Source organism: Halictus rubicundus, chromosome 2 (assembly GCF_050948215.1).
Source record: "Halictus rubicundus isolate RS-2024b chromosome 2, iyHalRubi1_principal, whole genome shotgun sequence".
Classification (NCBI taxonomy): Eukaryota; Metazoa; Arthropoda; class Insecta; order Hymenoptera; family Halictidae; genus Halictus; species Halictus rubicundus.
This window is the reverse complement of record NC_135150.1, coordinates 27615223-27635888: the sequence shown is the minus strand read 5'-3', so window position 1 is coordinate 27635888 and position 20666 is coordinate 27615223. Positions and strand designations below refer to the sequence as shown.

Sequence of the window (20666 nt, the reverse complement as noted above, 5' to 3'; positions counted from 1 at the left end):
AATCCGCCGAATAAAATTGAATCTCGTCGGGAGTAGGTGTATTTAATGAAAGAGAAGAGAGGGAAGATCTCGCCGTCCAAGATCAAGAGGATCGACCGCGTATAAAAGAAGATGAGAGGAGCGGTCCGTAGGGGGGTGATAAAGGGAACAGAGAAAAAAAAAGAAAGGGAGAGAGAGAAAGATCGAGTTCCGGAAGGGAGAAAAATAAGTAATCGCCTCCGAGGGGAGGTTCGCCGACGAGGAGTACTTGCGCCGTGTACAGAGTTCCTTTTTCGGCGGGATTTGCTTTCTTCTTGACCCGTTGCCGGGTTTCCGTCCCCCACATCGCCGAGAGCCCCGGCTCCTCCGGTTCTTAAGGGTCTCGCAGAAATCCGAAATCGCCTGGAGACCACTCGAAAATAATCGAATCTCGCGTCGGATCCTCGAGTGCTCGTCCGACGGCCTGTGTGTACGTCGCGGCACGTTAAAATCGTTTCACGATGCCCACCGGACAAATCCCTGAGAAAAAGGGACCCTGGGTGGACGGTATTAGCGCCACTACAACGTTCCAGTGCTATTTCGTTCGAGATAATCGATAAATTAACCCCCCACCATTTTTCAGAGACCTTCGGAACGCGTACGAACATCAACAAGTTCAAAAACAATTTTATTGTGTGTTTGTACTGTATAGCGGTGCAAACCATGCGAAAACCAATTTAATTACGTACTGTGACCTTGAGGTGACCTTGAAGAGAGAAGAACATCAACAAGTTCAAACAAAATTTTGCTTCGTCGAAAGATCGAGGCGATGTTCATTGTACAATTCATTTTTGAAGACAGTGGCAAGACGAATTTAGTTATATACTGTGACCTTGAGGTGACCTTGAAGCAAAGAAGATATCAAAAAGGTCAAAAAGAATTTTGCTTCGTCGCAAAATCGGGGCGATGTTCATTGTACAATTCATTTTTGAAGACAGTGGCAAGACGAATTTAGTTATATACTGTGACCTTGAGGTGACCTTGAAGCAAAGAAGATATCAAAAAGTTCAAAAACAATTTTGCTTCGTCGAAAAATCGGGGCGATGTTCACTGTTTAATTCATTTTTGAAGACAGTGGCGAGACGAATTTAGTTATATACTGTGACCTTGAGGTGACCTTGAAGCAAAGAAGATATCAAAAAGTTCAAAAAGAATTTTGCTTCGTCGGAAGATTAAGGCGATGTTCATTGTTTAATTCATTTTTGTAGATAGTTTCAAGAGGAATTGAATTACATACTTTGACCTTGGGTTACCTTGGAGCGAAAAAAACATGAAGAAGTTTAAAAACCATTTTAGTGCGCGTTTTGAGAGTATAGTGCTGTAGACTATTAGAATACGAATTTTTTACTATGACCTTGAGGTGACCTTCAAATGAAAAAAACATCAACGAGTTCAAACAAAATTTTGCTTCGTCGAAAGATCGACGCGATGTTCATTGTTTAATTCATTTTTGAAGATAGTTTCAAGAGAAATTGAATTACGTACTTTGACCTTGAGGTGACCTTGAAGCGAGAAAAACATGAAGAAGTTCAAAAACAATTTCAGTGCGCGTTTTGAGGGTATAGTGCTGTAGACTATTAGAAGACCAATTTTTTACTATGACCTTGAGGTGACCTTGAAGCGAGAAAAACATCAACGAGATCAAACAAAATTTTGCTTCGTTGAAAGATCGACGCGATGTTCATTGTTTCATTCACTTTTGTAGATAGTGGCCAGACGAATTTAATTACATACTGTGACCTTGAGGTGACCTTGATGACCTTGATTCTTAATTCCCCACAATGTACTTCAGTACCCCACTATGTCCCATCAATGGAAAAGAAAAATAAAAATAATTCTGAAAGTGTGATAAGTGACAAGATCCATGTAACTACGTTTAAACTGAAATGATCGCCAATTGAACAGAGACAAGAATGAGAATAACATTGTTAATGAATAAAAACGATCACAAGAAGCTAAATTAAACGCGCCCGTACGTTCCAGAGCATCCGCGAAGACGCTAACCTGAGGATTCCACGCAAGGTAGCAGTCTAATCGTCGAGGGTACGATTTAGGTGTCCAATTTTCCCGGTCGTTGCTAATTACCACGAGGCCGGAGCAACGTCGAAGCGACGCAGAAATTTAATTAAAGAAGGAAAACTGTCGGATGCCTCTGGCGTGGCTTCCGAAAGGAATTCGAACAGTCGAAATTTCTCTTTATTTCTGTTCGATGACCGAACGCGGAACAGATGCTGCGTGAATGGCGCGGGTCGGGATCCCCCGGTAATGAACGGTTTAACGCGTGCAAAGAAAACCCGGAGGTGCTTGATTTTTAATTAGAAACGCGGCTGCAGGGGTCTAAGCGGGACAAAGGAATCAATTTGGCCCGGTTGCCTCGAGCTCTCGGCAAAGGATCGATTAAACTTCGCTTTCGTCGACGCACCGACAAGTAACTTGCGGGTTTAAGAACAAGCACAAAGTCGAGAAGCCGCGGGTCCGGTGGTATATCTCAGTTAAATCCCGGGCCGGCGCGGCGATGCTATCCGACACTATCAAACAAACCTTAACCGAGATTTACGGAGGCCCAGAATTAAGTCCCTGAGGGATTAATGGAATGACCCTCCTCTCGAGCCGCATTCAACGAGTCGCTGCCCGGTTTTCTCTCCATCTCACTCTCTCCCTCCATCTCTCTCTTTCTCTTTCTCTCTCTCTCTCTGCATGTCCTCTTCTCAAGCAAATTTCATCCGAACGCGAAACACGCGGCACAACTCCCGGAAAACTCCCGCGAGGAGGACGATATTTTTAATTTCGCGTGATTAACTATCTGCCCGCGCCCGGTTCTAACGAATATTCATTGCTGATGGCGCTGTCAGCGACCGTTAGAGAAATCGCGGTGCATCGGGGACGCGTAAAGAACACACTTAAACAAATCCCTGCTCCGAAGTCGGTTTTGTAGGAAAATGGGGCGCTTTGAGTTACTGTTATCGCGCCATCTAAATTGATAGAATAATAAAGCCTGCCGGTTAAACCGCGGAGAAAATATTTGGTATTGCGCTATTTCCCGTCCATTAAAATTGTTAAGGGAAAAGATGGATGTCTGTACAGTGTGTTGGGTAGTATTGCGGATTTTATGCGTTTATGGGAAATATGGGCAGAAAAACGGAGAAAATATTTGGACCGTTTAATGGTATTGCACTATTTACAACCCATTAAAATTGTTCAGGAAAAAGATGGATGTCTATGGAATTCCTGCATGCTGGGTAATATTGGATAAATTTCCGCAGTTCAGTTATAAGTCAGTATTAACCCATTTGCATCATTAGCGTATATATACGCTCGATTTTCCTGGTCACTAGACACCGGAGCGTATATATACGCTCAATTTATTTTTTCTTGTAATGCTGAAATATGAAGTTCCTTTACTTGTAGCCAGTTTTGTACTTAAATATAATTTTAAAAAAAGTTTGGTAATAAAGGCCTTCTTTTCATATTTTGTTATGGCAAAAATGGGTAAAATATAAAACTGAAAAGACATTAAAAGAATTCGGGGACATTGTCACATTGTTTTCGACTACTAGATATTATTAAAAAAGAAAGTACATTTTCGTATGAATTCAGTTTTGTACAATTAACTTGGGCAATTTTGATTTTGCATCAAATTTCGCAGTCGAATTGCCATGTATGAACGATTGAAAAAGACTGAAACTTTTGCACACAATTGGTAAATGTTGCTAGGTATATTAGGATTTATTTTCGATCGAAAATTGATCGAAGTGGAATTGGAATTTTGTCGTGCTGTTCGACGGAATTTTATTGCAATTATCGTCCACTTTTTCGAAAGAAATAACGAGCATTAAAATTATCGGAATTATCTTTTTACACGCCGTACAATAATACGAATGGTATTCGTCTCGGCTATATTTAGAACGTTTAATAATGGGATTGATGGACAAAGGGGTGCCTGAAATTGATAAGCATTTAATTGAGCATTTAATTGAGCATGAAGATCATTTGTTCGCGTTAAATTCCTCTAGCTGCGAAAATTTCTGTCCTATTTTCAAATTTCCATGGCGTGTTCTTTCATTTTATTAATTGTCTGCGATTGAGAGTGTGATTATGCAAATTATTAAAACAAAATATTCTTCTGTACACCGTTGATCGAATAACAGGTCAAACTGTATTCTAATAAATATTAGTAAAAATATGATTCAAGTAAGAAATACAATTTGCAAAGTTACTGCAAAATGATATGTAATTATAATTAATTAATTATTTACTATACATTTGATAACTATTCTTAGTCAATATTATTGCTATCCGTAGCAATTATTATAGTTATAATTATATAATGCGAATACTAAGAGTAATATCACAGATAATTACGTCTGAACAAGATATTTCAGTAAACTTCTTATTCGTATATATATTCGTAGGTCTCGAGAGCGCTTGACTGTTTCATTTTCTCAAGTTTCTCATAACTCACTTTCAGCTGCCTCCCCGTCTAAAATGCCCCCCTTTGCGTTTTAAATAAAACACATGTACTTGCGTTCCTTCTATCCAGTAAACGACGTCTCTACCGTTCAGCGACATTCCAAATTAATGCTACATTAAACAAATTCTCAACAAACATCAAAATACATCATCGAATATCAAAATCAGAACCAAAACGATTCTCAATACATTTTTATCTACACTATAGCTATCTTTTAAATTTTAAGCAATACAACATTCTACGAAAGTAAATAGTGACCATAAGTTCATCACGAAATATCCGAGATGCTTTCATTTACAAGGAAAATGCGAAATGTCTCCCTAAAACCATTTATTACGCACTGTAGACTGCAGATTTCCCAGCAAATAGAATTTTATTCACGAATTGGGTAAGGGACCCAATAACCGTGGGGGTACCAACTACTGTGCATTCATTATACTTATTTCTAAAGCATAGTAAATATTAGAAAAGAGATATTAATGTTATATATCTCTTTTTTAAATATTCGTTATGCTTTAAAAATAAGTATAATTAATATAGGCATATAGGTACCCCCACAGTAATTGGGTCTCTTACCCTAGTTCCAGTGAAAACAAATTCTATCAGAACCAGCTTTCAATTATTAATTTGAAAATCTTCATGAGTGAAAATTCCGCAAAGTAAAATAGAATTTTATTCCTAATATTAATATTGTCAGTATTAAGAGTAATTAAAAAAACTGAGACTATAAAATACTGTGAAACAAAATTTCGTTTTCAGTATTAACAGTTTCACGTGCAATACAAAATTCGTTTAAGGAAAAATCAAATTCGGTGAAAGCTTTTATGTTGACTAGATCTCGAGCGACAAGTTCACAAAAATCAGCAGACAAATTCTAGAAAAAAAAAAACATTTTTCAATCGCCGCATAACGCACAGGCCGTTCGGGTACGCGAAACGAGCGCTTCCCTCCGCTAATCCAACGATGCGCAAAACCCGGCGAAATTCGGGCAGCGCAAACACACCAATTAAGGTGCCGGCAGTTAATAAATATCTCGTTAAACTATTTTCGTCGGGCGGGTGTTTAATTTGTCGAAATCCTGCGGTTTAATGCAAATTGGTGGCCGGGCGCGGGCTGTCCTCCTTTGTCGGTGGCAGCGAGGCAAGCAGTAACGGCGCGCGGCGGACATTTTGTTTATTAAATATTCATCCACCTTGAAAATGAAGAAGTTAATAAAATTTTATAAATACCATAATTGTAATAAACGGTTAAAGTTGGAAATTTTGAAGACAGCCTTCCTCGTGTAAAAATTTGCTTTTCTTCTTTGAGATGCCCCGACGATCCTTTTCAATATTTTCCTTCCAATTTTTTTTCAAATGAAAGGTTTATCTTTAAGCTGTAAATTACCATTGTCGATTAAAAATTAATATTCATAATGTATGATACATGTTACGCCAAATGCAATGTAGAAAATTTTCAAAATTCTCAAGACCTCGCAAGGAATATCTTCTGTATCATAGGAGATCATAGAATTCTACAAAATGGAGTATTTCCAGCATACTTTCTTCTACACAATCGTGTAAGAATTATTTCCCGTCTCGTCCCATGTCACAAGTTATTATTGTTTAAACTCGCCCGCGTCCGTGCGGCTGTGCGCATAGGTTCTCGGATACCTCGGTATACTTTGTCCATTAGTTCAGTATATCTCCTAAGACAGAAGAGATCATGGAATTTTACAAAATGGAATATGTTCGGCACACTTCCTTCTATATAATCGTGCAAGAATTATTTCCAATCTCGTCCTATATCACAAGTTATTATTGTATAAAGTCGCCCGCGTCCGTGCGGCCACGCGGATAGGTTCTCGGGTTCTTCGTCGTGACTGTTTGACGACTGAAAAACACTTTAGGCACTGATCTAAATTTTGTTTAAAGAGCGATTTCTCAAAAATTTAGAGGAATAATGTATTTACTAAGCTGAATGTGTTCCCGAAAGTTGTTAAATTAGTAAATATATTTAAAAAATAGTAAAAAACGCTATCAAATGAAGAAATATCACTTGGATGTCTTGAATAGTTTAGAAGTTCTGCCGAAATGTCACTAGATTTCGCGTTTTAGACCAGCGCGCTGCGCGGCACGCGGCTCGTTTTCGCCAGAATAAATAACGCGAGGCAGACGGATGAACTTTACACGATAACCGACAGGAACGTTCGCGGAACACTCGGACGAGGAGGAATTTGCCGGAGCGCGATGAGATGTGCCTCGCCGGGAAACAAGCCGAGGATCTGGAAAAAGTTGAATAAATCGTGCGAGCTCCAGCTGCCTTCGAAGCCGCCCGGGTCCCGACTACTTCGAGGGATCTTTGCTCTTTTATTTACGGGGGGTTGGGGGGTGGAGGTGACGGCGGCAGAGGCGGGCGACGTCTTTTTAAAATGTCCGGCTCTTACGCGGCACAATGCTCGCCGAGGCGGACCGAGACCGACGTCAGAGCCGAACTTTTTAAGTAACTTTAGTTTTCATTCCGTCCGTCCGTCCGTCCCGCCGCGAAATTTTCGTCCGACGGAACTCTCGTTCCCGCGCGATACGCCGCTGGTTTCTGTTGTTTCTTCGTCCGTCCGCTTCCCGGGCCGGTCAATTGAATTGTTGCCGCAAGTTTACTTGTTCCGTGATTATTCTCCACGGTTAGCCGGCGTAATTACCGTGTGAGGGGTAATTGCCGCTTCTCCGCCGCGAAACCGTTTGTGTTTCTTAACGGAAATGCCGCTGCGAACCCTGCGCCCGCGTCGTTCCGGGCGCCATCTTCTGGCAATTCACAGTGGGACTAATGGGCGATCGGACCTGGGCAAAATTTTCAGGAAAAATATTTAAAATACTGTTTTAAATAGTACAATTTCACGTGGTTCAAATGGAACTACCTTAAATGGAACGATGAATTTCGGCAAATAAAATATTTTTATTTTGACAATTGGATACGTAACAAAATATTTTAATGTTGTATTTCAAATAATTCCTTGCAATGAAAACAAGTTGGGCAAATAGTTAATATTATAGGTTATAATTTTTGGAGACGCTGTAATAAGAAACTGTAATAGTTACCAATGTATTATTTGTAGCTCAATTACGAATATTTGCGTGTAACATGTTGATGAACAGGCGACAATGTCGTAATAACATTACACGTATATAAGCAAAGTATAAGTTACTATCAACTATTTGAAATACTTATTTCACACAGTCCTACAAAATAAGTCTCACTATTTTCAATATTTTCCAAATAAAATGCTATTTTGTGAATAGTATTTCATAAACTTTTTCTTATAAGTAAGATTATTTATTTGCATGATTATTGGTATGCTTTAAAAGTAAAATAAACTATTTACTATTTTCTATTCCAAATACTATTTTGCCCAGCACTGTCTACACCTTCATGCGGAGAATAAATTCATTTTCAATATATTCAATATACTCAGTATATTCATTTTCAATATATTCAATATATAATATATTCAATGTATTCAATATATAATATATTCAATGTATTCAATATATAATATATTCAATGTATACAATATATAATATATTCAATGTATTCAATATATTCAATATATTCAATATATTCAATGTATTCAATATATTCAATGTATTCAATATATTCAATATATTCAATATATTCAATGTATTCAATATATTCAATGTATTCAATATATTCAATGTATTCAATATATTCAATATATAATGATATATTCAATGTATTCAATATATAATATATTCAATGTATTCAATATATAACATATTCAATGTATACAATATATAATAAATTCAATGTATTCAATATATTCAATATATTTAATATATAATATATTCAATGTATTCAATATATTCAATGTATTCAATACATTCAATATATTCAATATATAATATATTCAATGTATTCAATATATTCAATGTATTCAATACATTCAATATATTCAATATATTAATTTTCACTACACGTCGAGATAAATGTAGATGTATTGTATGTTAGTATAAATATTATAAGAAAATTTCACAAGAACGTTATTTCTTTCAGACAATATTTAACACGTTAACTGCCACGTCAGTCACATATGACTGACACTGATTTTTGACTGGGTTTAGAAATTCACTTTTATCATGAGATATCCATATAAACCGAATTTTATTGGAGTCCTTCGAATTCAAAAGGGTTAAGACAGCATCCCCTATAATACATTTTAAAGTTCTAGGTTTGGTTTCATTAATTACTCTGATTTTGTAAGAATCTCTGGGGTTGATATCTGGCACTTAACGTGTTAAAGAATAAACATATTTGCAGGATCTCGATGTTAATCTTTGGAACGATTGTTGTTGCAGGAAACGGAGGAATAGAGACGCCTCCGAGGAACGACTCAGTCCGTTTGGAACCAGGACCTCTGGTAAACGGGGCCGGGGCACTTTACATCGCTGCGACTTGTGCGTGCGCCTTAATATTAGTCGTCGGCAGTGTCGCGAGCGCCTTGTACATTCGCAACAGCAAGGCTCGCATACAGGAATCACAGTGAGTACGATTCCACTCTCCTCGCCAGGAGAAATCCCGGTTTCATGCTCGAATTGCCTAAGAAAATTATTCTTAGGTGGCTCTGAAATTTACTGGACTAGAAAACGGAACGGGCGGAAACCGTGTTCGGGCAACAGGGAACTTCTCCACTCTAACTTACTAGCTTAAGAAAAATCAGCGTGATTTTGAAGGCTTCTGGAGAATTTTCAATTATAAAATTTGTGTGACAAAGAAATTGAATTTTAAATTAATTTTTTGGTGGTTGCAATATACATCTTATTTTATACAGGGTGTTCCGGTATTGATGGTACAACCGTGGAGGGGGTGAATTTTTTTCGTTTGAGACTCGAAAATTTCGAAAGTTTGAGAGTCGAAAATGAAGCTTCGGATGAAAACATTTTATTTTATACTTTCGACTTATTTTCTCACGTAGAATCACCCTCGATACGGTTGTGCCATCAATACCGGGACACCCTGTATATTCAGAAGATGTTTTGAATACTTGCATTACTACTTACATAATATTTAGAATATATTAATATTCTCAATACTTGTGTTATGTCAGTTCTTGATTACGTTACGTATATTTTAACGAGACTCTCTTAATGGCGAATCAATTTTCCACTTATGTAGGTAATTTATAAAAAATTGAATTGAGAGGAAAACTAAACTAAAAATTCTACTAGTCTTGAATAATATAAATGGTTTTGAATATTTAAAAAATTTGCACATGAGATAAATGCATAGAACTCCACATTCTAGTAATGATATTATATTCTTTGTGGAGACATTGTTGATAGAATCACAAGCAGAAGCCTTTAATAAAGTGAACACTCATACCAGAATCACAATGTAAATTTATTAATATTACGAGCTTCTATTTTATCGGATTGATTCTCTTCAGCGAGTCTCTCAAACTAAAATGAAACAATCGCACAGTAACGGGCGTCTTTGTGTAGAGAAGCGGGCGCCATTATGCATCTATCGAGCGTGTCTCGCTTATTAAATCCATAATTTCATCCACGCAGCGGATCGTTTGCGAATAAATCAGAATCTGGAGGGCGGTGTAGGTGCATAAGCTCGGTTTCTCGTAAGGTACACACGTCTCGCCGTTTATCACGAACAGTGGAGATTAAACAGTTGCTATCTTGATACTTGAGGATGATATAATCTCACGCTAAATGAAATGATTTCTGCCAATTTGTATTAAATCTTCCCCATTTGTCGTTGTCAGATATACGTGAAAATTAAGTGCTGTAGAAGTACCTACGTAATTACGAAAATCCTTCTAGTTTATTTAAAGGTTACGAGAATCTTCAAAAAATTAAACACTACTCAAATCTTCAAAAATTACACAATTAAAAACAAATTAAATCTTCAAAAATTACAAAATTAAATACAAATTAAGCCTTCGAAAAGTTACAAAATTAAATACAAGCTAAATCTTCAAAAATCTGCAAGATTAAATTCAACTTGAAATTTTAACTTTAAATCTTCGAAAATCTGAGAGATTAAATTTAACTTAAATTTTCAAAAATCTGCAAGATTAAATAAAGCTTAAAATTTCAAAAAATCACACAATTAAATACAACTTAAATCTTAAAAAATTGCCAAATTACATACAAATTCATTCGTTCTAAATGCGAAATTGGGACTGCAAACAAAATAAGAAATTCAACAGCCATTAAAGAAGTAAATAAAAATTCATATAACCTCGATGTTCAAAAATTTTCCCACAGAAATGTCAATTTCCACAAAGTTCTATAATTCTTCATCAATTCTTACATCAATTTATTTTCTTATCTTCCCACAGAAATGTCAATTTCCACAAAGTTCTATAATTCTTCATCAATTCTTACATCAATTTATTTTCTTATCCTCCTCTGATCTGAAATTCCGACGTAGTTCGAGATCAAAATAGATTAACCCTCAGCACTCGAATGGCGACTGTAAGGCGCCACTAAAAATTGCTCTATCATTATTCAAAATATGTTTTACATTATTAAATTTGTTTGTATTTAATAAATTACTAAACGTTTCAGTATTGTACGAGTAAATAACATGAAAAATATACATATAGAAGGGAAACACTCTAGGTCGGAAGAAATGTTTCGTTTTGGAGTTAAAATAGCTTCGAGCGCAAAGGGTTAACATCCGTAGATCGGTTCAATTTCTCCATCTGACCAGTTTCATCGTTCGTTTATTTTTTTAAACTGAAAACCGGAGTCCCAGCTGTTCCCAGATGTTCCCGGAGCGCCATCCAGACGAATTCATACGGGAATCCGTTAGGAATAGTTCGCGTCGGTCCCGGGATCAGTTGGCAAGATCCAGCGAAGGCTAGCTAGACCCGATTCTTCGCCGGGGTGAGTGGTGGAGAGACAGTAGGCAGACCCTGAAGATTTCCACACCCCGCGGGGGTATTCGCCGGATAAGCTGGATAGGAAGAACTCGTCCACATGAAATATCCTTTCAATAAGCCCCGGTGATCTGTCGGTCGCTTGGCGCGGCAGCCGACATTTTATTGCGCGGTACGCGCCCCTCTTCGAGGGTGCTCGCTCTTCAGGGGGAGGGTGTCGGGGACACGAAGAGGAACCACTTCCACGGTCTTTCCAAGCCGGATATTCTTCCCTCTGCGTGAACCACTTGTCTTCTTCGCCGGATGTGCGGATCGAAGATGACTTTAACACGTATAAAGCCTCTCTCGTTTGTAATGACCTTGTAGAATGATGGATCTCGCGCCCCTGGACTTCCTCTTCTGCGCACCGTGTCTTCCGTCTTCAGGAAAAATTGATTTTAACCAGATTACGTGCTGGCTCAACTGTACCGACACTTCTTTCATACCGATCCTTTAAAAAAGTTGTTGTTAATACATTAAACGAAGACAATAGTCAATTTGTTGCTGATGAATTAGTAGATGAACAACTTCCATAAAATGATAGAAATTTATTTCCATGTAATTTCGGTTATACAAAAAGTACCGCGATGCTCTCTCCTCGATTTACTCTTAAAAGTGGGAAAATTGCCATTTTTCACGATTTTCGACTCAAAATCGCACTTTTAATCGTCTATAACTCGTAAACGAATTAACCAATATCGATGAAATTTTCAGCATGGATATAATTTATTCGAGCGAATCAAACGCATTCTTTAAATTTTCAATACAGGCTCAGCTAAAAAAGCTGAAAAAACCAACTTTTACTATTTCTTTTGCGATTCCGACCAATTCAAATTTTTTACACCTCGTCTAATAAACTAATCCTTCTAACTTCTCAATAACATTCGAGTCATTTGATCTAATTTTAAAAAAGTTATGCTGTTTCAAATAGTGTGGACTCAGTTTTGCTCCTTACTGTACATCGTATGATCGTTAAGATAAATTCTACAAATAATTGATGAAAGTTAATATAACATTGATACACCTTCTTTAAAACAGTTTTGCAGTGTAGTTGGGATTCAGTTATGGGAACAAAAGTGTTATAAAGGTACCGTGATCATACCATTCGTTCCGTACACTATTGTTAAAAATCATTATTAAAATCATTATTAAAATCTTTCTCATTGTTAGTTTTGCAAGCGTTTCGTACGGCTTCGCGCGTCCCGCATTTATAAAATTCACAATTCGATGAAAACTCGCAGCGAAAACCGTGGCGTTTTCAAAGCGTAATTTTCGATGGAGTCGCAAAAGCAACTTTAATTAGCTCCGTGGAAAAAATCGTCATTCATTTCCAGCGAAAGGTTAGCTCCGCCGCGGAGCTTCTATAACCTATTTCGCGATGCACACATTATTAACTATATCTGCCAGGAGGATCTTATCCAACAAAATTCCTGTAAAAGAAGATCTGAGACAAAGTTTCAAGGAGAAGGAGGAGAACTTTTCCTTCTCCGGCCGTCTCCTCTCCCCCTCCCCCCTCTCCCCGCCATCCCTCTTCTTTATGCAGACTTGTCATATTTCCTTTGAATATATTAATTCTTCCGAGACTTCCGGCACGAGATTTTACGCGCGATTTACTCACAAAAGATATAATTTAAATCCGCGAAACAGGATCCGTTTCGTCGTTCTTATTTCGTTATTAATTTTCCTCGCTAAAATCATTTTCATTCGCGCCAATAAAACTTGCCCACAGTTTTCAGAAGTTTAACAATATTCCAAACCCCCCCCCCCCCCCCCCCCCACCCCTCGGCTTCGCTTTCGTTCTCTTGGATTTCGGTATCATTTAAATTTGAGACAAAGAAAATCCAAGATAAATCCCATCGAAGTAAACAAATATTTTCCTTTAACAGATTTCAAAGTTTTGGAGCTTTTATACAAAATTAGAGAACCGACAAAAGTGTTGAGGAAATTTAGTCAAATTCAAAATTGACATGTGTATTATTGTAAGAAGTCGTATTGTATGAAAAAGATAGCTTCTAAATCTGGTATAATATTGCAATCATTTGTTGTAAAGTGATTAAATTAATGCGAGCATAACGGTTCGATGAACTGATCGGGTAAAATTATTTGCTCGACATTAAATAAATAATTGGACATCATTTTTTATCGAAGCTTCCGGGGGCCCGAGGAGGAAATAAGTTCAATTAACAGAAGTATCCCGTGAGATATAATAGCTGTCGCGTTATTCAATGAAATCCCTTATTAAGTCTAACTGTAATTAAGAGACGCTCTTTGCGTTACTCGCATTACCTCGAGTGTACGAGAAATCTACTTAACGACGACTACGCCGGAGAATCTCTCGGTTGTGCATATTAATTACACGTTCAGCGAAACGATAGTTGTCTTTGGTAAATGGTTAGATTTAAATGTTCCCTTGGCGGCGACGGGGTACGCGCAATATCTACGAAATGAATTCCGCCGTGTTGAGATTCGAAAAAGAGATAAAGCGAGGCAACGACAAGCAAAGTAGATCGCCATCTTTCCGTTTCATCTTTGTCCCCATCCGCCGCCTTTCCAATTTCTCTCTAAGTGGCTCAATTGTCCCTCAGTGGATTTTATTAAATCTTTTGAAGCCACCAATCGCCATTTCTGTTCCCTTTACTGGCGATTTCTGCACTTTTGCTCGGTAAACATATTTAATTATCATAAAATTTCAAACCTGTTACGCCTCTCTCCAAAGTCAAAATATACAAAAGGAATTTAAATATCTAGGGATCAAATTCGAAAAATATTTTAAAACATCTCTTCTGGGAATAAAAGAAAAACCCCTGGAAAAAATTTTTATCATAAAATTATCATAAAATTTCAAACCTATTACGCCTCCCTCCAAAGTCAAAATATACAAAAGGAATTTAAATATCGAGGGATCAAATTCCAAAAATATTTTAAAACATATCTCTTCTGGGGATAAACGAAGAACCCCTGGAAATGATTTTTATATTAGAATTAATATCAAATTAGTAAGAAAATAGGTGAAACATTAAAATATCTGAGGATCAAACTCCAAAAATATTTTAAAACATATCTCTTCTGGGGATAAAAGAAAAACCCATTGAAATAATTTTTAGATTACAATTAATATCAAACTAGTAAGAAAATAGTTGAAACATTAAAATATCTGAGGATCAAATTCCAAAAATATTTTAAAACATATCTCTTCTGGGGATAAGAGAAAACCCCCTGGAAATGATTTTTAGATTACAATTAATATCAAATTAGTAAGAAAATAGTCGAAACATTAAAATATCTGAGGTTCAAATTCCAAAAATATTTTAAAACATATCTCTTCCGGGGATAAAAGAAGAACCCCTGGAAATAATTTTTATCTTAGAATTAATATCAAATTAGTAAGAAAATAGGTGAAACATTAAAATATCTGAGGATCAAATTCCAAAAATATCTTAAAACATATCTCTTCTAGGGATAAAAGGAAAACCCATTGAAATAATTTTTAGATTACAATTAACATCAAATTAGTAAGAAAATAGTTGAAACATTAATATATATGCGAAAGCGAGTTACAAAAATGATCTCTTGAAATATGCAAGAACTCGAAACAAACATGTACAATAAATATGCCATGAAAGTAGTTCATAGAAATGATCATACTTCAGAGCATATTTCCAAATTACATTTCGAATCAGTAATAAAAGAAAATATATAATCGATCTCTTAATCATGCCCCAAAAAATTGTAAAACATACAGAGCTCCTAAAACTCAAATTCCTCGAAAATATTAATCATAACGACCATGTCATAGAAGATATTTTCAACGCACAGACAGAGACCCGAAGCATAAAACTTGCAACAAACGTGAAGACCGTCGCATTTCTTTAGCAGTTTCGTAATAAAAGGATGCAAGGGCGTGCCGCAACACAGGGTACGATGTAATTCTGGTTGCAACGACGGAAGTTTCGGTTTATAATCCAGCTGTAAGTAGCTGTTCCATCAGCGCTTCGGTTCGCGTCGTTTAAATAATGGCGCCAGTCAGCGGCCTAATATTTCGCGGCTTTAATACACCGGGTGTTTTTATGGAAAGGGATGTTTACGGCGGCGTACCTTTCAAAGCCTCGGCATCGGCCAATTGTCTCCCGAGGGATATATTAGCTCTTTTGAAACTCTCTGGCCTGATAACGCACGGGGAAACGAGGCTGCCTGGTTTCTCCTTCTTCTTCTTCTTCTTCTTCTTCTTCTTCTTCTTCTCTGGCCCTTGTAGGTCTCCCCGCGGGGACGGGGCCACAGATTTTACATCCGTTCGCTCGAGTAAACACAGCATACACCCTCGCGCCCTCATCCCCTTTGCATCCCCTTTGAGATAGTCGCGCAAAGGACGATTTTGGGGTTCGACAAGAACACCGTGCTCTTTGCGGCCGAATGCTCCGTTCGAGAATGAGAATAAGAAAATCTGGCGGCCGAATCAATTTCGACCTCGCCGAGCAAAATAATTAACTTCGCGTTTCTTCGGTTTCCCCGACGGAAGACGAAACTTTCGGGTCTGGTGCGAAGTTCTTCCGAAGATCATGTTTAATAGAAATTATCATCTCATTACTGTTTAACTTCTAAACCAGTGAATTCCTCTCCATGGAACTTCGATTTTTGGCATCTTCTCGTCAGGCTGTACAAGATTATGCCGTAAAAAGTTACAAATTTCTGGGTTGCCGAAGTGAAGTTTGTCCCAATGAAAAATATAAGGTTGCAGCCGGAGGGTTGATATCACATTTATATTTGACAATGGAACTACCGAGCTCAGAAATTCGATGTTCAGATACTTTTTCGACCCACTGTACACATCTCAGAACTGACACAGTTACAAGTTTTAATTATTTTTGTAGCACGGTTTTTCGAGGAACATATCCACCGTGTAAAAAGAGAGATGGCTGTAATGCGATAAAATCGAACTAGCGAAGGGAAGAAAGCAATTCTTATCAATCGAGATAGCCGCAGGTCGGCAGGCACACGGACGCCATTAATTTCGGCAATTGATCGCAGACAGAGGCGGGCAAACAATTAACAGGCTACTTGCGCCCGCCACGTCAACGGAATCGTTATCGCGTCCCCGTCGAACGACGTTCCCGGTTCCGTCGGGCTGGTCGAAGAGTAGAAAATAAACTAAGCGAAGTAAAACAAATCGAAAGCTGCAGAGCGCACGGTGAAACACAGTCGCCGGGGGTCCGACGGCCGTGGAGATACAGAAACTGATGAAATAAAACACAAAACAGACGCACACGCGCGTGTACACACGCGACAACAACAACAAAAAAAAAGAGAGAAGAAACAGGAGGAAAAAAAATAGCGGTGGAATCGCGGAATGTTTGAAATCGTTGGCGCGATGCATTCCGCCCCGTTTTTCGCTCAACTTTTTTGCCAAATCGTGTGCCGGGGCGGATTTACATGTGCAAAACGGCCAATAAATCCAGCGAAATATCGGGAGCGGCGCGCGCGGCGTTCTTCGGCGAATTCTCCGCGCAGGATTTTAGGTTTCTCGCGCTATCTACGCCCTCGTTCCTACGGTTCTCTCCTTGCTTTTTGAGGCTCTCGCCGCCGCGGCTCTAATATCGCCCCGGCAAAGGGAGAAAGACCCTCTTTGAAAAATTTTCCCCGCGGGCTAAGCGGTAATTTCACACTCTACGAGGACCTTCCACGGAATCGATCAAACGCGATACTAAGGACGGATCCCGCAAGCTTTTCCGGTGTCTCGTGACAACGGTCCGAAAGCGAAAACCAACGGATCTCTCTCGTCGGACTTGTGCGGAACACCACCCCCTCACGCCCCTAACCTCCACCAGGAACAGGATAAGTATGCCCCTGGGGGCCGCAACCGAGACATCTGCATGCCTCGTGAGTCGGTCGCGGAAAGAACCGAGATGAGATCAAGCATAACCGCGAGCGCGCTTGAATAACCTCGAAATTTATTAAACATTTTATTATGGGTACCCCATAAGTAATCAATTATTTGCAAAGAATTTGTTTTGCCTTTAGTACCGATCGTTGAAACACGTATTCTTTTACAATTTTCGGTAAAGCAGCCTGTCTTCAAAATATTCTAAAAAGTATAATTTTCTTTCACAACCCTGTAAGAAAATGACGCGCGTCCGAACCTTCCGTGGATCATATTCGTCATTGCATACTTTTTTATTTTCATGCGGGATTTAATGTAACAACAAAGAAAATTTCCGACGTTTGTGGAGATGTATCGGAGGTCAACAAGTGTCAACGTTGGTTCAGAAGGTTTGCTGCTGGCGATTATGATCTCTCTGACAGGTCTCGAAGTGGACGTTGAATTTGATAATGACACCCTAAAATCTCTAGTGGAAGCTGAGCCAAAATTAAGTATACAAGAATTATCGAGAAGCCTTGGGTCCACAAGGTCAACTATACAAAGGCACCTACACGAAATGGGAAAGGCACATAAGCAAGGAATATGGGCACCGCGTCAATTATCTGAGACCAACGAGAATATTCGTCGATCAATTTGCACTTGATTGCTATCCAGATTTCGTAGAGATCCATTTCTTAGCAGAATCGTTACCGTAGATGAAAAATGGATTCTTCGTGATAACATAAAGCGTTCCAAGCAATGGCTTTCTGCAAATCAAACCGCAATATCAACCCCTAAACCTAGCTTATCGCTTAGGAAGGTGTTACTGTGCATTTGGTGGGACTGTCGTGGCATAATTCACTTTGAGTTGTTGAAACCTGGAGAAACAGTCACTGCCGAGTTGTATTGTCAGCAATTACAACGGCTGTATTCAGAACTATTGAAAAAGGGGGCATCTTTGGTCCACAGAAAAGGTGTAATACTGCAAATTGACAATGGCCGGCCCCGTACAGCGAAACTCACTCAGGAAAAAATCAAAGAATTGCAATGTGAAGTTTGACCGCACCCCCGTACTCACCGGATATTGCTCCCTCTGATCTTTTCAGATCTCTGGAGCATTATTTAAGAAATAAAACATTCTGTAGAAGATGCAAGAAGGCACCTTGAGTCATATTTTGCTTGACGAACCCTGGATTTCTATAAGAGGGGGATTTTTGCAGGAAAGATGGCAAACTGATAACGATGGAGATTATATAATGAATTAAGAAATGAAAACTTGAATTTACTACAAAATTTGTTTTGGATTTCAAAATAATTGATTACTTGTTTGCAATTTTAGTTTGTAGAGTTTAAGTAAGAAGGTACGCGTGTAAAATTTCAATATTTTTCGTACCCTTGATTTCTTCAGGAACGAACTCTTCGTAATTAGATTTGCTTGGAGTTTGGAATTTTTCAATATTCTCTGTACCTCAGAAACGAATTTTTTAGACATAAATTAGACGACGTCTTTGCCATTAGATATAGTTTATAGAATGCAAATAGGCACCTGAGCAGATTTTTAATATTTTTCGTTGCTTTGATTTCCTCAAGCACGAGTTTTTGTTCGGATCTCTGGAGTATTATTTAAGAAATGAAACATTTACTTCTGTAAAATCTGTAAGGAGGCACCCTGAGTCATATTTTGCTTCACGAATTTCTATAAGAGGGGGATTGAAAATTTGCAGGAAAGATGGCAAACTGTGCTTGATAATGATGGAGATTATATAATAAATTAAGAAATAAAAACCTGAATTTACTACAAAACTTGTCTTGGATTTCAAAATAATTGATTACTTATGGGTCCCCCTAATATTTCGACAAATCATTTGTCAAAATCATTGCGATAATCTCAATTTACGATGCTCGAAGGTACTAGGATGATTTGTTCAGATTTTTTAAAGGTCTATTACTCGCCAAAAACTGCATCATGCGTTATGATACAGTTTGAGGGTGCCGTAAAAGCGTTTACAGTCGTTAAGCGTCGGCAGCCGGGACCGAACGCGGACACTTAAGCGGGGGAAGGTGGCTTCTTTTCGGAATTGGGGGAAAACGGCGGACACTTAAGTGTGCGCTACTGTGTCGACATTTATGGTCTCAAAACCGTGCAAACGTGTGAGAAATTAAATATTGATTACTTACGGGTTAAAATTGATTATTTCCCCCTAATATTTCATTTTGCGCAATGAGTTCCCTCCAATTAAATCCTTCAACCTATCGACTACTTTCAATCGCTGTCCTCACGTAGTTCCATAAAATGTTGACTTTCGAATCCAAAAAGTATAACGAAGATATTATTTTTCTAAAACAACTGTACATCTTATTTTTTTTTTTTTTTACAATATTTATTCCCAATTTCACTTGACGACAACGACATTAAACTTTTCCTATTTCTACGCCCAACTCGAAACGCTTTTAATATACAGCACTGGAAACATTATTATCGAAACTGCAAAATAAACCGTGAAACGAGAACAAACAACTTACAATCCCGAAAGTTTTAAGTCTCTCCGAGTCTCAACATTTGCCCGCGACATGTACTTCATTTTCGGTCGGACAAGTTGAAATCACTCGCGAGATACTTTGAAAGCATCCATCATACTTTCGCAACAACTTCCGGGAGAAGTTTTGTGATCATCGTGAAAAAGAAATTATAAGAGATAAGGCGGCAGCGTCGCGAGAAATCCTGAATGCGTTAAAATCTCGAAAGGCGCTGTTAACTTCCGGTAATATACGGGGAACAATTTCTCGCGGAGAATTACGCGACACGGTAATTTTTGAAATATAATTGCGTCCAATCTGTTCTCACTTTCGCTCCTGCGTTTTTACGAGACAAAAGGATGTAATCTCGACACGACATTACGGAAGAATAATCGTTCGGAACGAAACACAATTAAGAAGCGAATGAAAGCAGTAATTGAAGTCTTTGTTGTTTTCTTCTCGATTCGAATTGACATTTGGAAAAATGAAACACGACAACGTTACTAAACTGTAGAATATTTTACATTCAGAGCATTTTATTTATTAATCTAATTGACATTTCTAAAAAGGAAATAAAAACATCTAGACCGCGGAGCTTTTTACAAGTTCATATTTTTACTTTAAGAGTCTTTCTGTTGAGACTAAAGTAAATTACAAAAATTACTCTCGCCAATAATATTTCATGACTTCGAAAATACAATTTACTAAATAAAGTCATTAAACGAATTTCGAAACCGTCTGGCGAATCAATAAAATTTCACAGATGATCACTCAAAGTCTTGCCACACAAATTTTATACACGTGCCAGTTAAATCTTTTAATTTCGTCGTGCGCAAAATTTCATTTGTGATTTATTCCCGCTTCGCCGACGAATTTCG

The 20666-nt window shown here is 38.0% G+C and overlaps 1 protein-coding gene and 1 long non-coding RNA gene across 4 annotated transcripts in view; one reads left to right on the top strand and one right to left on the bottom strand.

Annotated features, from left to right (window-relative positions):
• LOC143365874 (uncharacterized) overlaps window positions 1-20666 on the bottom strand; it is a 501730-nt gene that overhangs the window by 297681 nt on the left and 183383 nt on the right. The gene's annotated exons all lie outside the window — the stretch shown is intronic.
• LOC143365807 (tyrosine-protein kinase Dnt) overlaps window positions 1-20666 on the top strand; it is a 158205-nt gene that overhangs the window by 117934 nt on the left and 19605 nt on the right. The window contains exon 4 of the mRNA XM_076806355.1: window positions 8839-9022. Within this exon, the coding sequence (XP_076662470.1) occupies window positions 8839-9022 (184 nt within the window). The remainder of the gene's footprint in view (window positions 1-8838; window positions 9023-20666) is intronic.